At 39.8% G+C, this 15,731-nt stretch overlaps 1 protein-coding gene across 1 annotated transcript in view; it reads right to left on the reverse strand.

The window, feature by feature from the left end:
• ULK4 (unc-51 like kinase 4) overlaps positions 1-15,731 on the reverse strand; it is a 512,874-nt gene that overhangs the window by 381,865 nt on the left and 115,278 nt on the right. The window contains exon 21 of the mRNA XM_065885322.1: positions 7,033-7,160. Coding sequence (XP_065741394.1) covers positions 7,033-7,160 — 128 coding nt within the window. The remainder of the gene's footprint in view (positions 1-7,032; positions 7,161-15,731) is intronic.

The raw sequence follows: 15,731 nt of genomic DNA on the forward strand, positions 1-15,731 counted from the left end.
TTCTTCATGCCCTCCCTGACGCCTTCACATTACAGGATGTGTTTACACAGGCTATAGTAGAATAAATTGACTTTACTGACAGCGGAACATTAGTTAGTAAAAGAATTCACATTCTATGAAGGAAATAAAATGTGGAAACATTTGAGGGTAGTGTCCATAAACACTTCAAAATTGTTCTACGATGGAACTGCAAATGTTATTTCTTAGTGGTCTACAAAGATATCAAGTTAAAAAGATAAACAATCTGAAGTAATCCAAGTATTGAGATGGGGGAGTCTGGCAGTGGAAGTGGACTTCGGGAACAGATTTGGTTCGTTTATGGCAACTTGAAGATTCCTCTCGGGCATGCCATTGAATATGTTAAGATAATATAAGGCTGGAGTGTAGAGAGGTCATACAGGTGCATATCAATAAATAGATGGTATTTGAAGCCACTGGATTAGGTGAAATCACATTAGGATAGCAACGTAAGAGAAACAGAGGGCCCAGGAAGATGCAGAAGAGGGAGAACCAGCAAAGAAGAGACTGAGGTGGGACAAAAGCAAAGAATGTATGCTAACTTCCTACCGTGAGCCCTGCAACCACAGAGGCAAATTCTGGTTCAAGTTGGCCAACTGAACCCAAATATTATACTTCCCTTTTTTTTTTTTTCTTCACATTCCCAAAGGAGATTCACATTATCCCGAAAAACAGGAAATTGCACCATTCACAGCCAGAACCTTCAAAGAATTTCCTAAGGATGATGGTGCAGATATAAGTGCATTAAGGGAAGGCCCAAGCTCACATGAAGGAAAAATGTGCGTGGGAAGCAAGGAGAACCCCAGCAGAACCCTAAGCTCTGAATGGCAGGGGAACAAGTTTACACTTTGAAGCTGATACGAAGAGGTGAGTTTCTCAACGCTATGAACCATTTTTTTTTTTTTTTTTTTTTTTTTGCGGTACGCGGGCCTCTCACTGTTGTGGCCTCTCCTGTTGTGGAGCACAGGCTCCGGACGCGCAGGCTCAGCAGCCATGGCTCACGGGCCCAGCCGCTCCGCGGCATGTGGGATCTTCCCAGACCGGGGCACGAACCTGTGTCCCCTGCATCGGCAGGCGGACTCTCAACCACTGCGCCACCAGGGAAGCCCTATGAACCATTTTTAAAGAAATTAGTATCAGCAAACCTGGAACAAAGGCCATGGTAACTAAGAGGAGAGGGGTCACAGGGAGACTGAAGGAAAAAGCAAAGGAATGACTTCATGAAAGTGGCATTTGAGGAATATGAATCTGGTAATGGCACAGATAAATGATGAGAGAGGAAGTCAGCCAGGCGGGCAATGAGGAGTTACGAGTATGCAGGTGAACAGGAGAAACAGAAGGGAGCTCAAGAGCAGAGAAGAGCTGGCTGCCTGGAAATGGTGTGAACCGCAGACAAGATTCCACCAGTCTCTTACTGAGAGGATGGCACATTCACATAGTGAGAAATCAATTATACGGGGTTTAAAAATGAAGAAGCCACACCCCCTGCTTTACCTTAACCCGGGTTCCTCCAGGACGCCCTCACCCCTGCCCCACCCCCATTCCTACCCCCCTGAGACATCCCCTCCCCTTCTGGTCCTACTGGGCTCGGTGCCCATCAGTGGACTACTCCACTGTCTATTTCTACTGCAGATCTCCCCATGTGCAGTATGACGCTGACATGAGATGCAAACTGTGGCTAATCCATCCCACTTGGATTCACCCTGGACCACCTCACACACAGTTCCTTGGTGAAACCATACACTATTCCAGAAAATCAAGACACCATGCTTTCCTTTGCTTCACTTCAATCTAAACACATTTTCATGTATCTACTGCACATCCTTTAACTTATAAGTGTATTTTCCCCCTTAAGGAAAAATTTGTAGTTTAAATATGGGATCTTGGGAGGGAGGGATAAATCTGGAATTAACAGATACAGACTACTACGTACAAAATAGATTAACAACAAGGACCTAATGCATAGTACAGGGAACTATATTCAATATCTTCTAATAACTATAATGAAAAAGAATCTGAAAAAATATATATATGTATATATAGATGAATTACTTTGCTGTATACCTGAAACTTTGTAAATCAGCTCTACGTCAATAAATAAATAATAAAATATTAATAAAAAAAAAATATGGGATCTTCAACAAACTCATCATCCAACACTTCTGTTTGTAATGACAGCTACCGTCTCTTGGGTTGCGATGGTCAGGCTATAGTCAGTTTTGGCCCAAATTCAAATTACACTGACACACCACATGTATGGACCTACTCCATGCTTATTTCTTCAGCTCCTAAATTTATAACTGGAATAGACATAGTTGGCAACTAGCAGAATCCACACATCGGCCATCTGATCTGTGCAGTGAGGGCTATTATGGTAAAAAGGGACAAACAGAAGCCCCTGGCATGTCCCCTCTTTAAAAAAGATAGTAACCCATATCCATAGAAAACCAAATCATAGGAATGGATGGATACCAACATCAAAAAAATTGAAAGGTACGGGATTGATAAAATCTATCATATCCCCATTCGCCTGTCTGGTCTGTGAACAATCTTAGAAAATGACTGTGTGGATTATCCAAAATATAAAGAGGTTGTGATTCCAACTGCAGCTGCAGTTTCAGGTCTGGTACCTCTACTGGAGCAAATCAACATCGCCCTGAGGTGGTACTCGCTACCGACCTGGCAAAGGCTTTGTTCTACGTATGCAACTGGAAGAACCGCCAGCACGTGTTTGCTTCTTACTCGGGGCAAACAGTAAAGTTCTGTTTTGAGAACTGCCTTGCCTTTGAGCTATGCTAACGATCCTGCTCTTGGCCATCAAAACAGTCCGCAAAGATCTACATCCTCTTGATGGCCCACCAACATCACACCTGTACTTGTGCACTAGCACTTTGATGACATGAGGCTGACTGGATCTGAGAAACAGGTAGCAGCAAGCACTTCAGTTGGCTTAGTAAAACATGTGAGAGACAGATAAACCGCATAAAAATCCATGGTCTACTAGCCCTCAATGAAGTTCCTAGGGCTCAGTGGTCTACAGCATGTTGGGCTATCCCTCCAGGTCAAAGACAAGTTATTGCGTCTGCTACTGATTATGACCCAAAAAGTAGGCTTTGTGAACTTAGGAGGCAATACATACATACCACCTTTGAATGTGTCCCTCGGACTCATTATCTGAGAGACTCATAAATTTAATAGTTTTTAGCGGAATTGGAGTGAATAAAGGCTCTGCTGCAATTCCAACTTGCAGTGTAAGCTGCTTTGCCATACGCTGGGCCTTATGACCTAGCATGTCTACTGATATTCTCGGTGCCTGGAAAACAGGGGTGATGCATGGCGCCCCAGGGAAGCATCAATAAGTGAATCATGACCCTGATCTTTGGGTCACTATATTCTGAAGAGTTGTGTCCTCCCCAAAATGTACATTAGAATCCGAACACTCAATGTAAGGAATGCTCCTCATCAACGATGGCCTAGATTCTGCCGCTCCAGCCAACACGAGAAACCGGTGCTGAGCCCTCAGCCTGGCCCCATGTCCTGGGGGGAACAGCCAGTCATCTAGCAACAGGTTGGTGTACAAAAGGGGCAGTAAACTCTCCTCGCTGGAACAGTTATACCCTGAATATGGACTCGCTGTCCTTGCCACATGCCTCTGCCAGTGCCACTAAGTACGGACTTAAGAAATACCTTATTTATCATCACGATAATCAATGTAACACTATATCTGATCAAGCAACTTACTAATAGCAAAAGAAAGGTGGTAATATGCTCAAGCCCACTAAACCTGCTCATCAGCAAGTACGCCATCACCCAGAGGCACCTGGCTTGGCTGAAAGGAGGAATGGCCAACTGCAAACTCAGTCGTGCTGCCAGCTGGGAAACGACACAACGAAAAACTGGGTCCTATCTTACAACAACAAAGTGTATGCGTTGAACCAGGAAACAAAATACATGCTTTTGCCTTCCCCACAGTCAAAACACACAGGACTGGTAATCAAGGGGTAGAAGCGGAAGTGACTGCCTCTCAGTATTATACCTGATAGCCCACTCCCAAGATTTTTACTTCCAGTCTCCATGACCCTGAGCTCTGCTGGAAGGGGTCCAAGGAAGAAAGGTTTCCACCAGAGGACATAGCAAAAATTCCATTTTGGGGGATGAAGAGGATTACTCTACTGATTAAGAGTGAGTGATTCATGATCACCAAGGGAATATTACGTTGCTGTCAAACAGTGCAGACTGGGGCTACCCAGGAGATTCTCTGAAGAGCCTCACGGTACTTCCATATCTAAAAGCTAAAGTTAACAAAAATCTAAGCAACCAAGAAAAGGCTGGTTCAGATCCTTCAGGTACTTGACATCCCCGGAAAAGTACGAATCTGTGATTCAAGTTTATTTATAACAGTGGAACTTCTGAATCATAAGGATTCATGATACACATTTTTAAATGCCCTCAAAAAGGTAACCTCACCTACTGGCTAAAAGTTGCCCCTGTAACTGTACTTTGGATATAAGATAGTACTTTGGATATAAGACAGTGCAAGGTTTCTTCCCTTGATTTGACATTATGATGGGTAGAAACAGTATTTGGTTATCATTTTAATTTGCATTTCTCTGATTAGACTTGAAGCTGAATATCTTTATGAATCTTTTTTACAGTACACAGATTAACTCAGTGTTATATACGATGCAATAATTTACAGATTTTCTTACCATGAAATTTTATTTATGATTTGCGGGGGATATAAAAGTTTCTAAGCTAAACTATCACTATCTCCTTTCATGGTTTCTTTCAATCCTTTTCTGCTCAGAAAAGCTCTCCTTGCCCATATGTAAACATATTTTCTTCCAGCTGTTTACAGTTTCTTTCTCATATATAATTCTTTAATACATCTGGAATTGACTTTTGTATGGTATAAGCTGAGAAAATATTTTCCCACACAGTTAACCAATTATACAAAGTAAACGTTTCTTTTTTTAAAAAAAAATCTTTTAAGATCAAAGCAGATTTTTTCCCCACTGATTACCATATTAATAGCAATGCTATGGGGAAACAAACAAAAAACCTCTAGGAAAACCTGATCCATCAGGAGGCATTGACGTTGCTGGCTCACAGCAAACCTACACAATGAACTTACAAGACCATTCATCCCTCAGAGGGTTATCATTTCTAGAGACACACGAGACCCTGTTTTATCTTCTGTCATTTTCAATATGAGTATGAAATCGTTTGGAGAAATAGGTGAACACTTGGGGGCTATTATATCATTTTTATCTAACCCTGACAGCTCAATTTCACTGCCTGTTGTACGAGATAGATTTGAGAGCTGACATCATAGAAACCGTGCTGAAAGTTAATCCATAAAAGGCTGATGGTGATGATGGTAAGCAGGAAAAAATATCTACATAATGTAGCAAAGGTTATCGTGGGCTCCTGATAAGAGGTTTCAGTTCTCCGGCAGACAGGCAGCATCACGGTTAGCTCGGAAACACAGCTGCTAGCGGAGTTTCAAGGCACAGGTGTGGAAGGGAGAAGAGTTTGCTATACAAACTCATCACAGAGAACTTTAACATCTCACTAACCTGAAGTCTGCCTCCCTTTCGCATACCTTTATATTCAACATTGCATTTTATATGCTCACTAGTGTAATACCTGGGCTGCAAAGCACAAAGGAACAAATACCAACCATTCTTCCATAGTCTGGACTGGCTACCTATGTGATTTTGAAAGTAATTTATATTATTAATTTTAATCTACACAGCCTAAACAAATCTGAGTTTTGACACACATATATCCCCATATCTCCTCCCTCTTGTGCCTCCCTCCCACCCTCCCTATCCCACCCCTCTAGGTCATGGTAAAGCACTGAGCTGATCTCCCTGTGCTATGTGGCTGCTTCCCACTAGCTATCTATTTTACATTTGGTAGTGTATACATGTCCATGCCACTCTCTCACTTCGTCCCAGCTTACCCTTCCCCCCACCCCGTGTCCTCAAGTCCATTCTCTACATCTGCGTCTTTATTCCTGTCCTGCTCCTAGGTTCTTCAGAACAATTTGTTTTTTTTTTTTTTTTTAGATTCCATATATATGTGTTAGCAATTTTGCTTCTTGACCCGTAAATCCTAAAACATTTACTCTCTGTTTCCAGGAGAAGTTTTCTAGTTCCTAACCTAGATCCATCTCAGCAATTCTAGGATCTCCCCAGTATCCTACAACAAGTAAAAAGCCAGATCGAGAAATAGGCGATAAACCGTATGTTCAAGAGCACGGACCAGACAGTTTCAAAAACGTTAATCGAGAAGCATCAAAGGATGAAGGGAGGGGCTTCCCTGGTGGCGCAGTGGTTGAGAGTCCACCTGCCGATGCAGGGGACACGGGTTTGTGTTCCGGTCCGGGAAGACCCCACATGCCGCGGAGCGGCTGGGCCCGTGAGCCATGGCCGCTGAGCCTGCGCGTCCAGAGCCTGTGCTCCGCAACGGGAGAGGCCACAACAGTGAGAGGCCCGTGTACCGCAAAAAAAAAAAAAAAAAAAGGATGAAGGGAACCTGAGGTGCATCAGAACAGCTTCTCCTTTTAGAGGAAGGAGGTGAGACCCAGAGACAGTGAGAGATCTGCCTAGTCGAGAACCAGTCCATGTACTCCTGATCCTCGCCCTGCCTCTTCCTCCGCTTTTCTAGACTGCTCCTCTGGGCTTTCAGCTACTCATTCCAGAAGCTCACACAAATCAGAACTATGACCAAACCACCAGTCAAGAACGCCTTGCAAAAATGTAAACCAAAACCAACTTTAACACCCTGCCTTGGACTGTACTCAGATCTAGGAAACTCCAAGCACTTCCCAACATCCTGCTTCAGCGTTTCCAAGCTGAGGTGACAAGTGAAACATTAAACCCTTGGAAAAATCTAGGAAAAAAATTTTGAATACCAGGTACATAGGGGCCAAGAAATACTACTAATAAAACTAATAAGCAGGGGTCAAATTGACGTCATTGGTGAAACTGTCAGAGAAAATCTTACCGTGCTTGGCAACTGAGCAGCAGCATCTCGTGGTTATGAATCAAAATATACAAAAGAACCAGGAAGGATTTTGCTCTGATGGATGTCGAGGGGCTGTCCAGTAAACGGATAATTGTAGAGACAAAATCCTGTGGGAGACATTAGAATATTTTTTGAGAAAACATGAAATAAATAGAGCAGTCAACTCTGAGGGTCAATAGACTGTAATAACCAAACAGATAGCAGAAAATAAAATAATATCAGCTATTGCGTTTGCATTTTTAATTTGTGCTGCTCCCTATACCAAGTTATTAATATGTATGATCTCATTTAAACCTGAAAAGAAGTTATGAAGAGTTGATAATATTATCCCTATTTTAAAGAGGAAAAGGAATCTTGAAAATTTAAGCACTTTGCCCCAATTCACAAAATTGAATTCAAATCCAGGCCAGGCAGATGACAAAGCCTGCTTCTTAACCCCTCCATCACACGACTAGAAGCGTAGCTATAAATAACTAGAACTGAAAGTCACAACTGCATGGAGGCATCAACTTCTGAGCAAACCTGCACACACAGAGATCACGTCTCTAGTCTACACAGCTGAGGTCCTACAGACATAAAATAAAAACAACAGCCAGGGCTTCCCTGATGGCGCAGTGGTTGAGAGTCCGCCTGCCGATGCAGGGGACACGGGTTCGTGCCCCGGTCCGGGAGGATTCCACATGCCGCAGAGCGGCTGGGCCCGTGAGCCATGGCCGCTGAGCCTGCGACCCGCCACCACGGGAGGGGCCACAACAGTGAGAGGCCCGCGTACAGCAAAAAAAAAAAAAAAAAAAAAAAAAAAAGCCAGTATGGGATACAAAAGAAAAACCTGTATTTCTATAACATTTTTTTTTTTAATTTTATTTATTTTATTTAGTTATTTTTGGCTGTGTTGGGTCTTCGTTTCTGTGCGAGGGCTTTCTCCAGTTGCGGAGAGCGGGGGCCACTCCTCATCGTGGTGCGCGGGCCTCTCACTGTCGCGGCCTCTCTCGTTCCGGAGCACAAGCTCCAGACACGCAGGCCGAGTAGTTGTGGCTCACGGGCCTACTTGCTCCGTGGCATGTGGGATCCTCCCAGACCAGGGTTCAAACCCGTGTCCCCTGCATCGGCAGGCAGGCTCTCAACCACTGCGCCACCAGGGAAGCCCTATAACATTCTTTAATTAAAGGTTTAATACAACACAGAGGAATAAGTGTTGACAAGTATTACTGTCATTTTCTCTTCTGACAGATTTGCACTTCAGGTGCCTATTGATATGCAAAAAAATGGAATACACACACACACAGCGTTAATGAATGTAAGTAGGCAGAAATATGGAATCGTACTGTTAGCAAGATGGCTACAGAGAGCAGGAACGTTAAGTTCCCTAGAGTCCTTGACAGAGGTAAGCACCTAGCAGTGACACTGTGTGTCCAACGTAGATGTAAACAGCTCAATTTTTTGCCAAAGTTCTTTTACATTGAGTGCTATATTGTCAGGCAGGAAGAGCTTACACAGTCAGGTATATGCTTCTGTTTAAGGATGGAGATATATCTATACATCTATATAACTATTTATCTGTACCTCTGCATCAGGCTGACCTAGATCCTGAACCAAATAAACTAATTCATCAATTGGAGTAAAAAACAGAATCAACACCAAGGTGCCTTTGAGTAATAGATCTGTTTCCACCTTTCCAGTCGACAGTAGAAAGCCCATTTCCCCACAGTCAGCTCCCAAGTTCTAATTTATACACTGTGGTCCAAGGACCAAAACCACAAATCTGTTTCCCGCATTAACATTGCTCCCACACATCCACGTGCCTAATTCCAAAACCATTCAAATACCCACTAGCCATGGACTTAAAAACTGTTCCAGATTATAGAAGACTAGAGAGTCATGATAACTGACTGCAATTCAAGATCTGGAAGTTTTATTTCACGTCAAAGAACATTACTGGGACAATTTCAAAATCTGAATACGGTCCAGATTAGCAATTTATGTTAAATAAATGTTAGCTTCTTGCTTTTTAAATTGATGGCTTATTTTTTAGGGAATATTCAGTGAATTAGAGGTAAAGGAGCATCAGGTCAGCGACCTCATCTCAAATGAATAGAAATACACACACACACAGACACTCACTCACTCACATGATCAAAGATAGAAACTATAAAGCAAATAAGGTAAAACGTTAACATCTGGTGAATGTGGGTACAGGATATAGTGCAATTCTTTGTATTGCACATCCAACACTAAACTTGGCACCTACCCTAAGCATGATAATCTTATAAGGGTCATCAATGAGCACCCTCCTTGACTCTTCCTTCCTCTCTCAGGTGTCCAACTGATACCCAATTTCTATGAGAACAACACTCACACTGTCACTGCCCTATTTCAATGCATCCTTATATCTTTCTTGAATTACTGTAGCAGGCTTTGTCTAACTTTGCTTTCTTCCACCTATTCTACAAGTTGCAGCCACAGTGATCTTCCATAAAAGCAAAATACATTATTCACCTATAAAATAACCTCAGCAGTTGCTAAAACCCTTGAGAGAAGCTAAAATCCCTTATCGCGGCATACAAGGCCCTTCACAATCTGGCTTGTTATTACCTTTCCAAAATCGCTTATTGTACTACCACTCCTCTCATATACTCCCAACAGTCACCACGAGGAAATAAACCAAGGAAGCGGAGAACACAGGAAAGAGGCAAAGGGAATCCCAGGATGATTCCAGAGTGATAGCTACTATAACCAGGTACAGAGGCTGCCTATTCATAACAGAGTTGGTCAGAAGGCTCCAGGAGAGATCTCTTTAAGGAGAAAAAATTGACGGAATACCTGATGCATCTGAATGCAATTTGAAAACAAAAAGTGATGTAATAAAAGTTTGCTAAATGTTGATCTAACCAAAATCAATACACTGAGTCATGAGTGGTGGTTCTGTCCTACTTGAAAATAAGCCCTAGACAAATCTAAGATTTAAAAAATAAACACCAAATGATTAAAAGATCTAGAAGACACCATGGAAGATACAGATACATATTTATACATATATAAAATCTCAGATTTGAGGGCTTCCCTGGTGGTGCACTGGTTGAGAGTCCGCCTGCCGAGGCAGGGGACACGAGTTTGTGCCCTGGTCTGGGAAGATCCCACATGCCGCAGAGCAGCTGGGGCGGTGAGCCATGGCTGCTGAGCCTGCGCGTCCGGAGCCTGTGCCCCACAACAGGAGAGGCCACAACAGTGAGAGGCCCATGTATCGCAAAAATAAATAGATAAATAAAATCTCAGATTTGAGAAAATGTTCATAAATAATGTATTAGAAAGGAAGAAAACAAGCATGAGAAATGTGAATACCAAAAAATGTTAAATTCTATATGGAGATAAAACACTATAAATGAACAAAAAAGAATTGCATAAACAAGGTAAGATAACTGTAGCATATTTTATGGATAAACTGCTAAATTTCTTGATATATAAATATCACTAACAACAACACAAAAAGAACTAAGGGAAATAAAAATAACTAAGAGCCCTAGAAACAACTGAAACCTCTGATCTCTTCTACATGGAACATTATCCCAGAATAATTTAAGACATTTCAAAATGTACAGAACACAGGACGCAAGTTTCATATAAAGCTATTCTAAGAAGGCAACAAAAAGTGAGAATTAAAGTACTTCAGCCAATGAAGAGTCTCCAACTCCACCCAAGCAAAACAAAAAAATGAAACAGAGGTAATCTGTAATATAACAGCTCAATCAGAAGGAAGTATCATTAAACAAGTATTTATAGACATAAAAAAGGTCCAAAACAGTTCGTTATATAAGAAAAGAAAGTATAGACACTATGCCTTAGGAACACAGATGCAAAAAAATCCTCAACAAAATATAAGTTGAATCCAGCAATATATTAAAAGTATAATACGTTACACTCAAGTGGGATTTATCCCAGGAATTCAAGACTAGTTCGATATATGAAAATCAATCAGTGTAATTCACCATATTAATAGATTAAAAAAGGAAAACCACAGAATCACATCAGTTGATAACAAAAAAGCATCTGACAAAATTCAATATCCACTCATGATAAAATCTCTCACCAAACTAGGACCAGAAGGGAACTTCCCCTGTCTCAAAAACATCTAGAAAAAAACCTACAGCTAACTACTAAATGTTCAAAGACTTGATGCTTCCTCCCACCCTGAAACTGGGAATTAAGCAAGGCTGTCCCATCATTCATAATTCAATGTTTTGCTGAAAGTCATAGGCAGTGTACAATAAGGACAGAAAAGTAAAAGGTATTCAGATTGGAATGGAAGAAATAGTATCAGATATCAAGACAACATAGAAAAGCCCAAATAATCTAAAAAAAAAACAAACTTCTGAACTAATAAGTGAGTTTTAGCAAGATCTGATATATTTGTATACACTGGAATTTGTACATTCCAGTCATAATGAACAACTGGAAAACAATTTTTTTAAATAGCTACAAAAACAGAAGAAATATAGGTATAAACCTTAAAAAGTATGCCAAGAATCTGTATACAGTAAACTACAAAACAGTAAGAAAAAAATTTTTAAGATATAAATAAAAGACATTTTCTGTTCATGTATTAAAAGACTCAAGATAGTTAATATACATATCAATTCTCCCCAAACTGACTCATAGATTTAATGCAATTCCAATCAAAATCCCAGCAGGATTTTTAGTAGATACAGACAAGCTAATTGTAAAATTTATATGTAAAGGCAAAGCAACTAGCATAAGCACAACAATTTGGGGGGAAAAAAGACAGGAGAATCACACAATGGTTTTAAGACATTTTTAAAACTACAGTAATCAAAACAATGTGGTACTGACAAAATGACAGACACACAGACTAAGGGGAAACAGTAGAGAGTTCAGAAATATTATAGTCAATTGGTTTATGACAAAAGTACAAAGGGAATTTTGGAAAAAAGTTTTTGCTATAAACAACTGGCTATCCACAGGCAAAAAACTAAACTTCAACTCACACCTTGCACCATATACAAAAACTAACCCAAAATGGACCATAGAACTGAATGTAAAATGTAAAACCACAAAATCTTAAAAAGAAACAGAGGAGAAAATCTTCATGACCTTAGGTTAGGAAGAATTCTTAGATATAAACCAAAATCGCAATCCATAAAAGAAATAATTGATGAACTCAACTTAAACTTAGACTGTCTCCTCTGGGGAGGACACTGTAAGAAAAGATAAGCCACATACTAGGAGAAAGTATTTGTTACCAGAATATATAAAGAACTCTCAAAACTCAACATTAAGAAAAGTATTTTTCAAGGACAAAATATTTAAACAGACATTTCACCAAAGAATGTACACAGATGTCAAATAAACGCATGAAAGGATGTTCAACATCATAATCATTATAGTAACACAAATTAAGATCACAAGACACCACAACACATTTATTAGAAGGACTAAAATTAAAAATGACAAGTATGTGGAGCAACTAGAATTCTACATACACTGCTTGTGGGAACGCAAAATGACACAATCATTCTGGAAAATAGTTTAGCAGTTTCATAAAAATGTTAGACGTAGGGACTTCCCTAGTGGCGCAGTGGTTAAGAATCCGCCTGACTATACAAGGGACACGGGTTCGAGCCCTGGTCCGGGAAGATCCCACATGCCGCGGAGCAACTAGGCCTGTGCACCACAACTACTGAGCCTGCACTCTAGAGCCCGCAAGCCACAACTACTGAGCCCGCGTGCCACAACTACTGAAGCCTGCATGCCTAGAGCCCACGCTCTGTGATGAGAAACCACTGCAACGAGAAGCCCACGCACTGCAACGAAGAGTAGCCCCCACTCACAACTAGAGAAAGCTCTGTGCAGCAACGAAGACCCAACGCAGCCAAAAAAAAAAAGTTAAACACATATCTATCGTATATGCCCAAACCACCGCACATCATTTCACTTAATGAAAACTTATGTTCACAGAAAAATCTACATGTAAAAGTTGATAGCAACATTACTCATAGGAGTCAAAAATTGGAAACAATCCTTAAGTCCCTGAACAGGTACATGGATAAATAAACTGTGGTATATCCACATAAAGGAATAGTACTCAGCAATCAAAAGGAATGAACTAACGGTACACACAATAATACAGAGGAATCTCAACTGCATGATGTTAAGTAAAAGAAACTAGTCTCAAAAATTACATACTGGGCTTCCCTGGTGGCGCAGTGGTTGAGACTCCGCCTGCCGATGCAGGGGACACGGGTTCATGCCCTGGTCCAGGAAGATCCCTCAGGCCGCGGAGCGGCTGGGCCTGTGAGCCATGGCCACCGAGCCTGCGCGTCCAGAGCCTGTGCTCCGCAACGGGAGAGGCCACAACAGTGAGAGGCCCACATACTGCATATAGGATCCCACTTATATAACATTCTGGAAAAGGTAAAACCATATGGGCATCACTGAATGCCAGGGACTGGGATGGGACATGGTTTACCTAAAAAAGGGAGCAGCACAAGGTCATTCTTTGGGAGGTTGGAATAGTTCTGTATCGTTCTTGTGATGGTGACAAGAGTCTATGCATGTGTTAATCCTCGTACAACTACACTCCAAAAAAATATGAATTGCATTGTGTATAAATTTTATATATAAATCAATACATATAAATATACAATCAGGCAAATTCAAGCAAAAACGAAAGCAGAAAGTTTGTTACTGATATACAAAGAGTTACATAATGATTTTTCCTGATATATAGGATAGAATCTAGGACAAAAAGAAGTAAACAACACTTTTTAATGCCAAAGGCCACCATTCACAACACATACACAACAGTATTGAATACAGTAATGAAGGTTATGCCTTACATAGTATAGTGAACACCTTTAAAAAGTGAAGACTACAGGAGATGGAAGAAGGAATAGAAGACTTAATCACACTACTCTCAGTCCAAGACTGTCATGAGAACAAAAATAAGTAAGGATATAGAAGACCTAAATAACATAAGTAAAAGATTAGATATTATGGATATATATTAAAATTTAGACTCAAATAATAGAAAATGTACCTTTTTCTTAAATATGAAATGTTCCTTTAAGGTACCTATATAATAGGTGATAAAGAAAACCTTAATAGAATCCATAAAGTAAAAAGTAATAACTGTAATGATCACAGTGCTGTAGAAGTAGAAAGTAATAAAAAAAAAAATCAATAATACAAAAGGCCCTCCTACCTGGAAAATTTTAAAACACTCTATTAAACAATCCTTGAGTAAAGGAAAAATGCAAACCAAAATTGTAGAACTTAAAAAAAATAACAGTAAAAACACCATATATAAGAATCTATAGGATACAATTAAAGCAGTCATCAGAAGAAAATGTGACCTGCAAATATATTTGTAAATTAAAATGAAAGAAGTGTGTGAACTAAATTCCCAACACAAAAAGCTGTAAAAAGAACAAGGTAAAGAAAATGAAGCAAAGGGAGAAAATAAAGATGCAAGCAGAAACTAACAAGGTAAAAGGAAAAAAAGGGAAATGATAAATCAAAATGCTGCCTTTGATAAATATCAACAAAATAGATAAAGCACTCACTAAATTAATCAAGAAAAAGGGGAGACAGCAAAGATACACAAAAAGAATTACCACTGCCTGAAAAAGAAGAATTACCACTGCTTGACCTCAATTTAATGGTGTAAAAGTCAGCTATGTTATGTATAGAAGTAGTTCATAATTTATTGCTGTATAATATTCCATGGTGTGAACACAGAAAAATGTATATACCCATTTTACTCTTGGACATTTGGGTTGTTTGGAGTTTGGAACCACAATGAGTAAAGCTGTTATGGACATTCTTATACGTGTCTTTTAGTAAACACATAAATATGTGTTCTGATTAAGGATGACAAAAATACAGAACAATTTAAGAAAACTTAAAAGAGAAATGTATGATTTACACAAAGAAAACTGTTGATTGTTATGGAGCGATAAGAAAACACTGGAAAAAATGAAGCAGCAGCTTAATATTGTGGTAAAGAACTTGTAATCTGGAGTCAAGAAACCTGAGTGCGAGTGCAACAGTGCTTGACAGAATAGCATGTAGGAGATGATTACACACACACATTTCATAGCCTTGATATAATGACTGAAGGTGTTTGTCCAACTAGATACCAGAAAATATCATAAAGCATAAAGCTGCAAGAATTCCATTTTTGAAATTTGTATGGAAAATACAAATAAAACAAAAGAAAGAGCAAAACATTCACAAGTATATCTAAGACTTCAGCAAATGAAAAAGATAAAGGGCAGACTATTCATCTAATGATATCCTTACTTTACTACCTTTACCAGAAAGACTCTCAACAGGTTGTGAAAATTTTAAATAACGGGGGAAAACAAACTTATGATACTATATATCTGTCAAAATAAATACACAACCTTGGAAAAAGTATTTGAAATATTTGAAACTTTTTACAAAGAATCAATATCTTTAGGTATAAATAACTTTTACCAATATAACTTTTATGAACACTCTAGTGTAAAAAATTACAGAAACAAGCAAACAACTAATAAAAGAATTCTAAACTGCCTACGAGCAAATAAATCATGTACCCTAACTAGTAGGCAAAGAAATGCAAATTTAGGAAGAAAAAGAATCTGTTTTAAAACAAAGCAGACTAGCAAAGATGAGCTGGC

Source organism: Phocoena phocoena, chromosome 10, assembly GCF_963924675.1.
Source record: "Phocoena phocoena chromosome 10, mPhoPho1.1, whole genome shotgun sequence".
Lineage (NCBI taxonomy): Eukaryota > Metazoa > Chordata > Mammalia > Artiodactyla > Phocoenidae > Phocoena > Phocoena phocoena.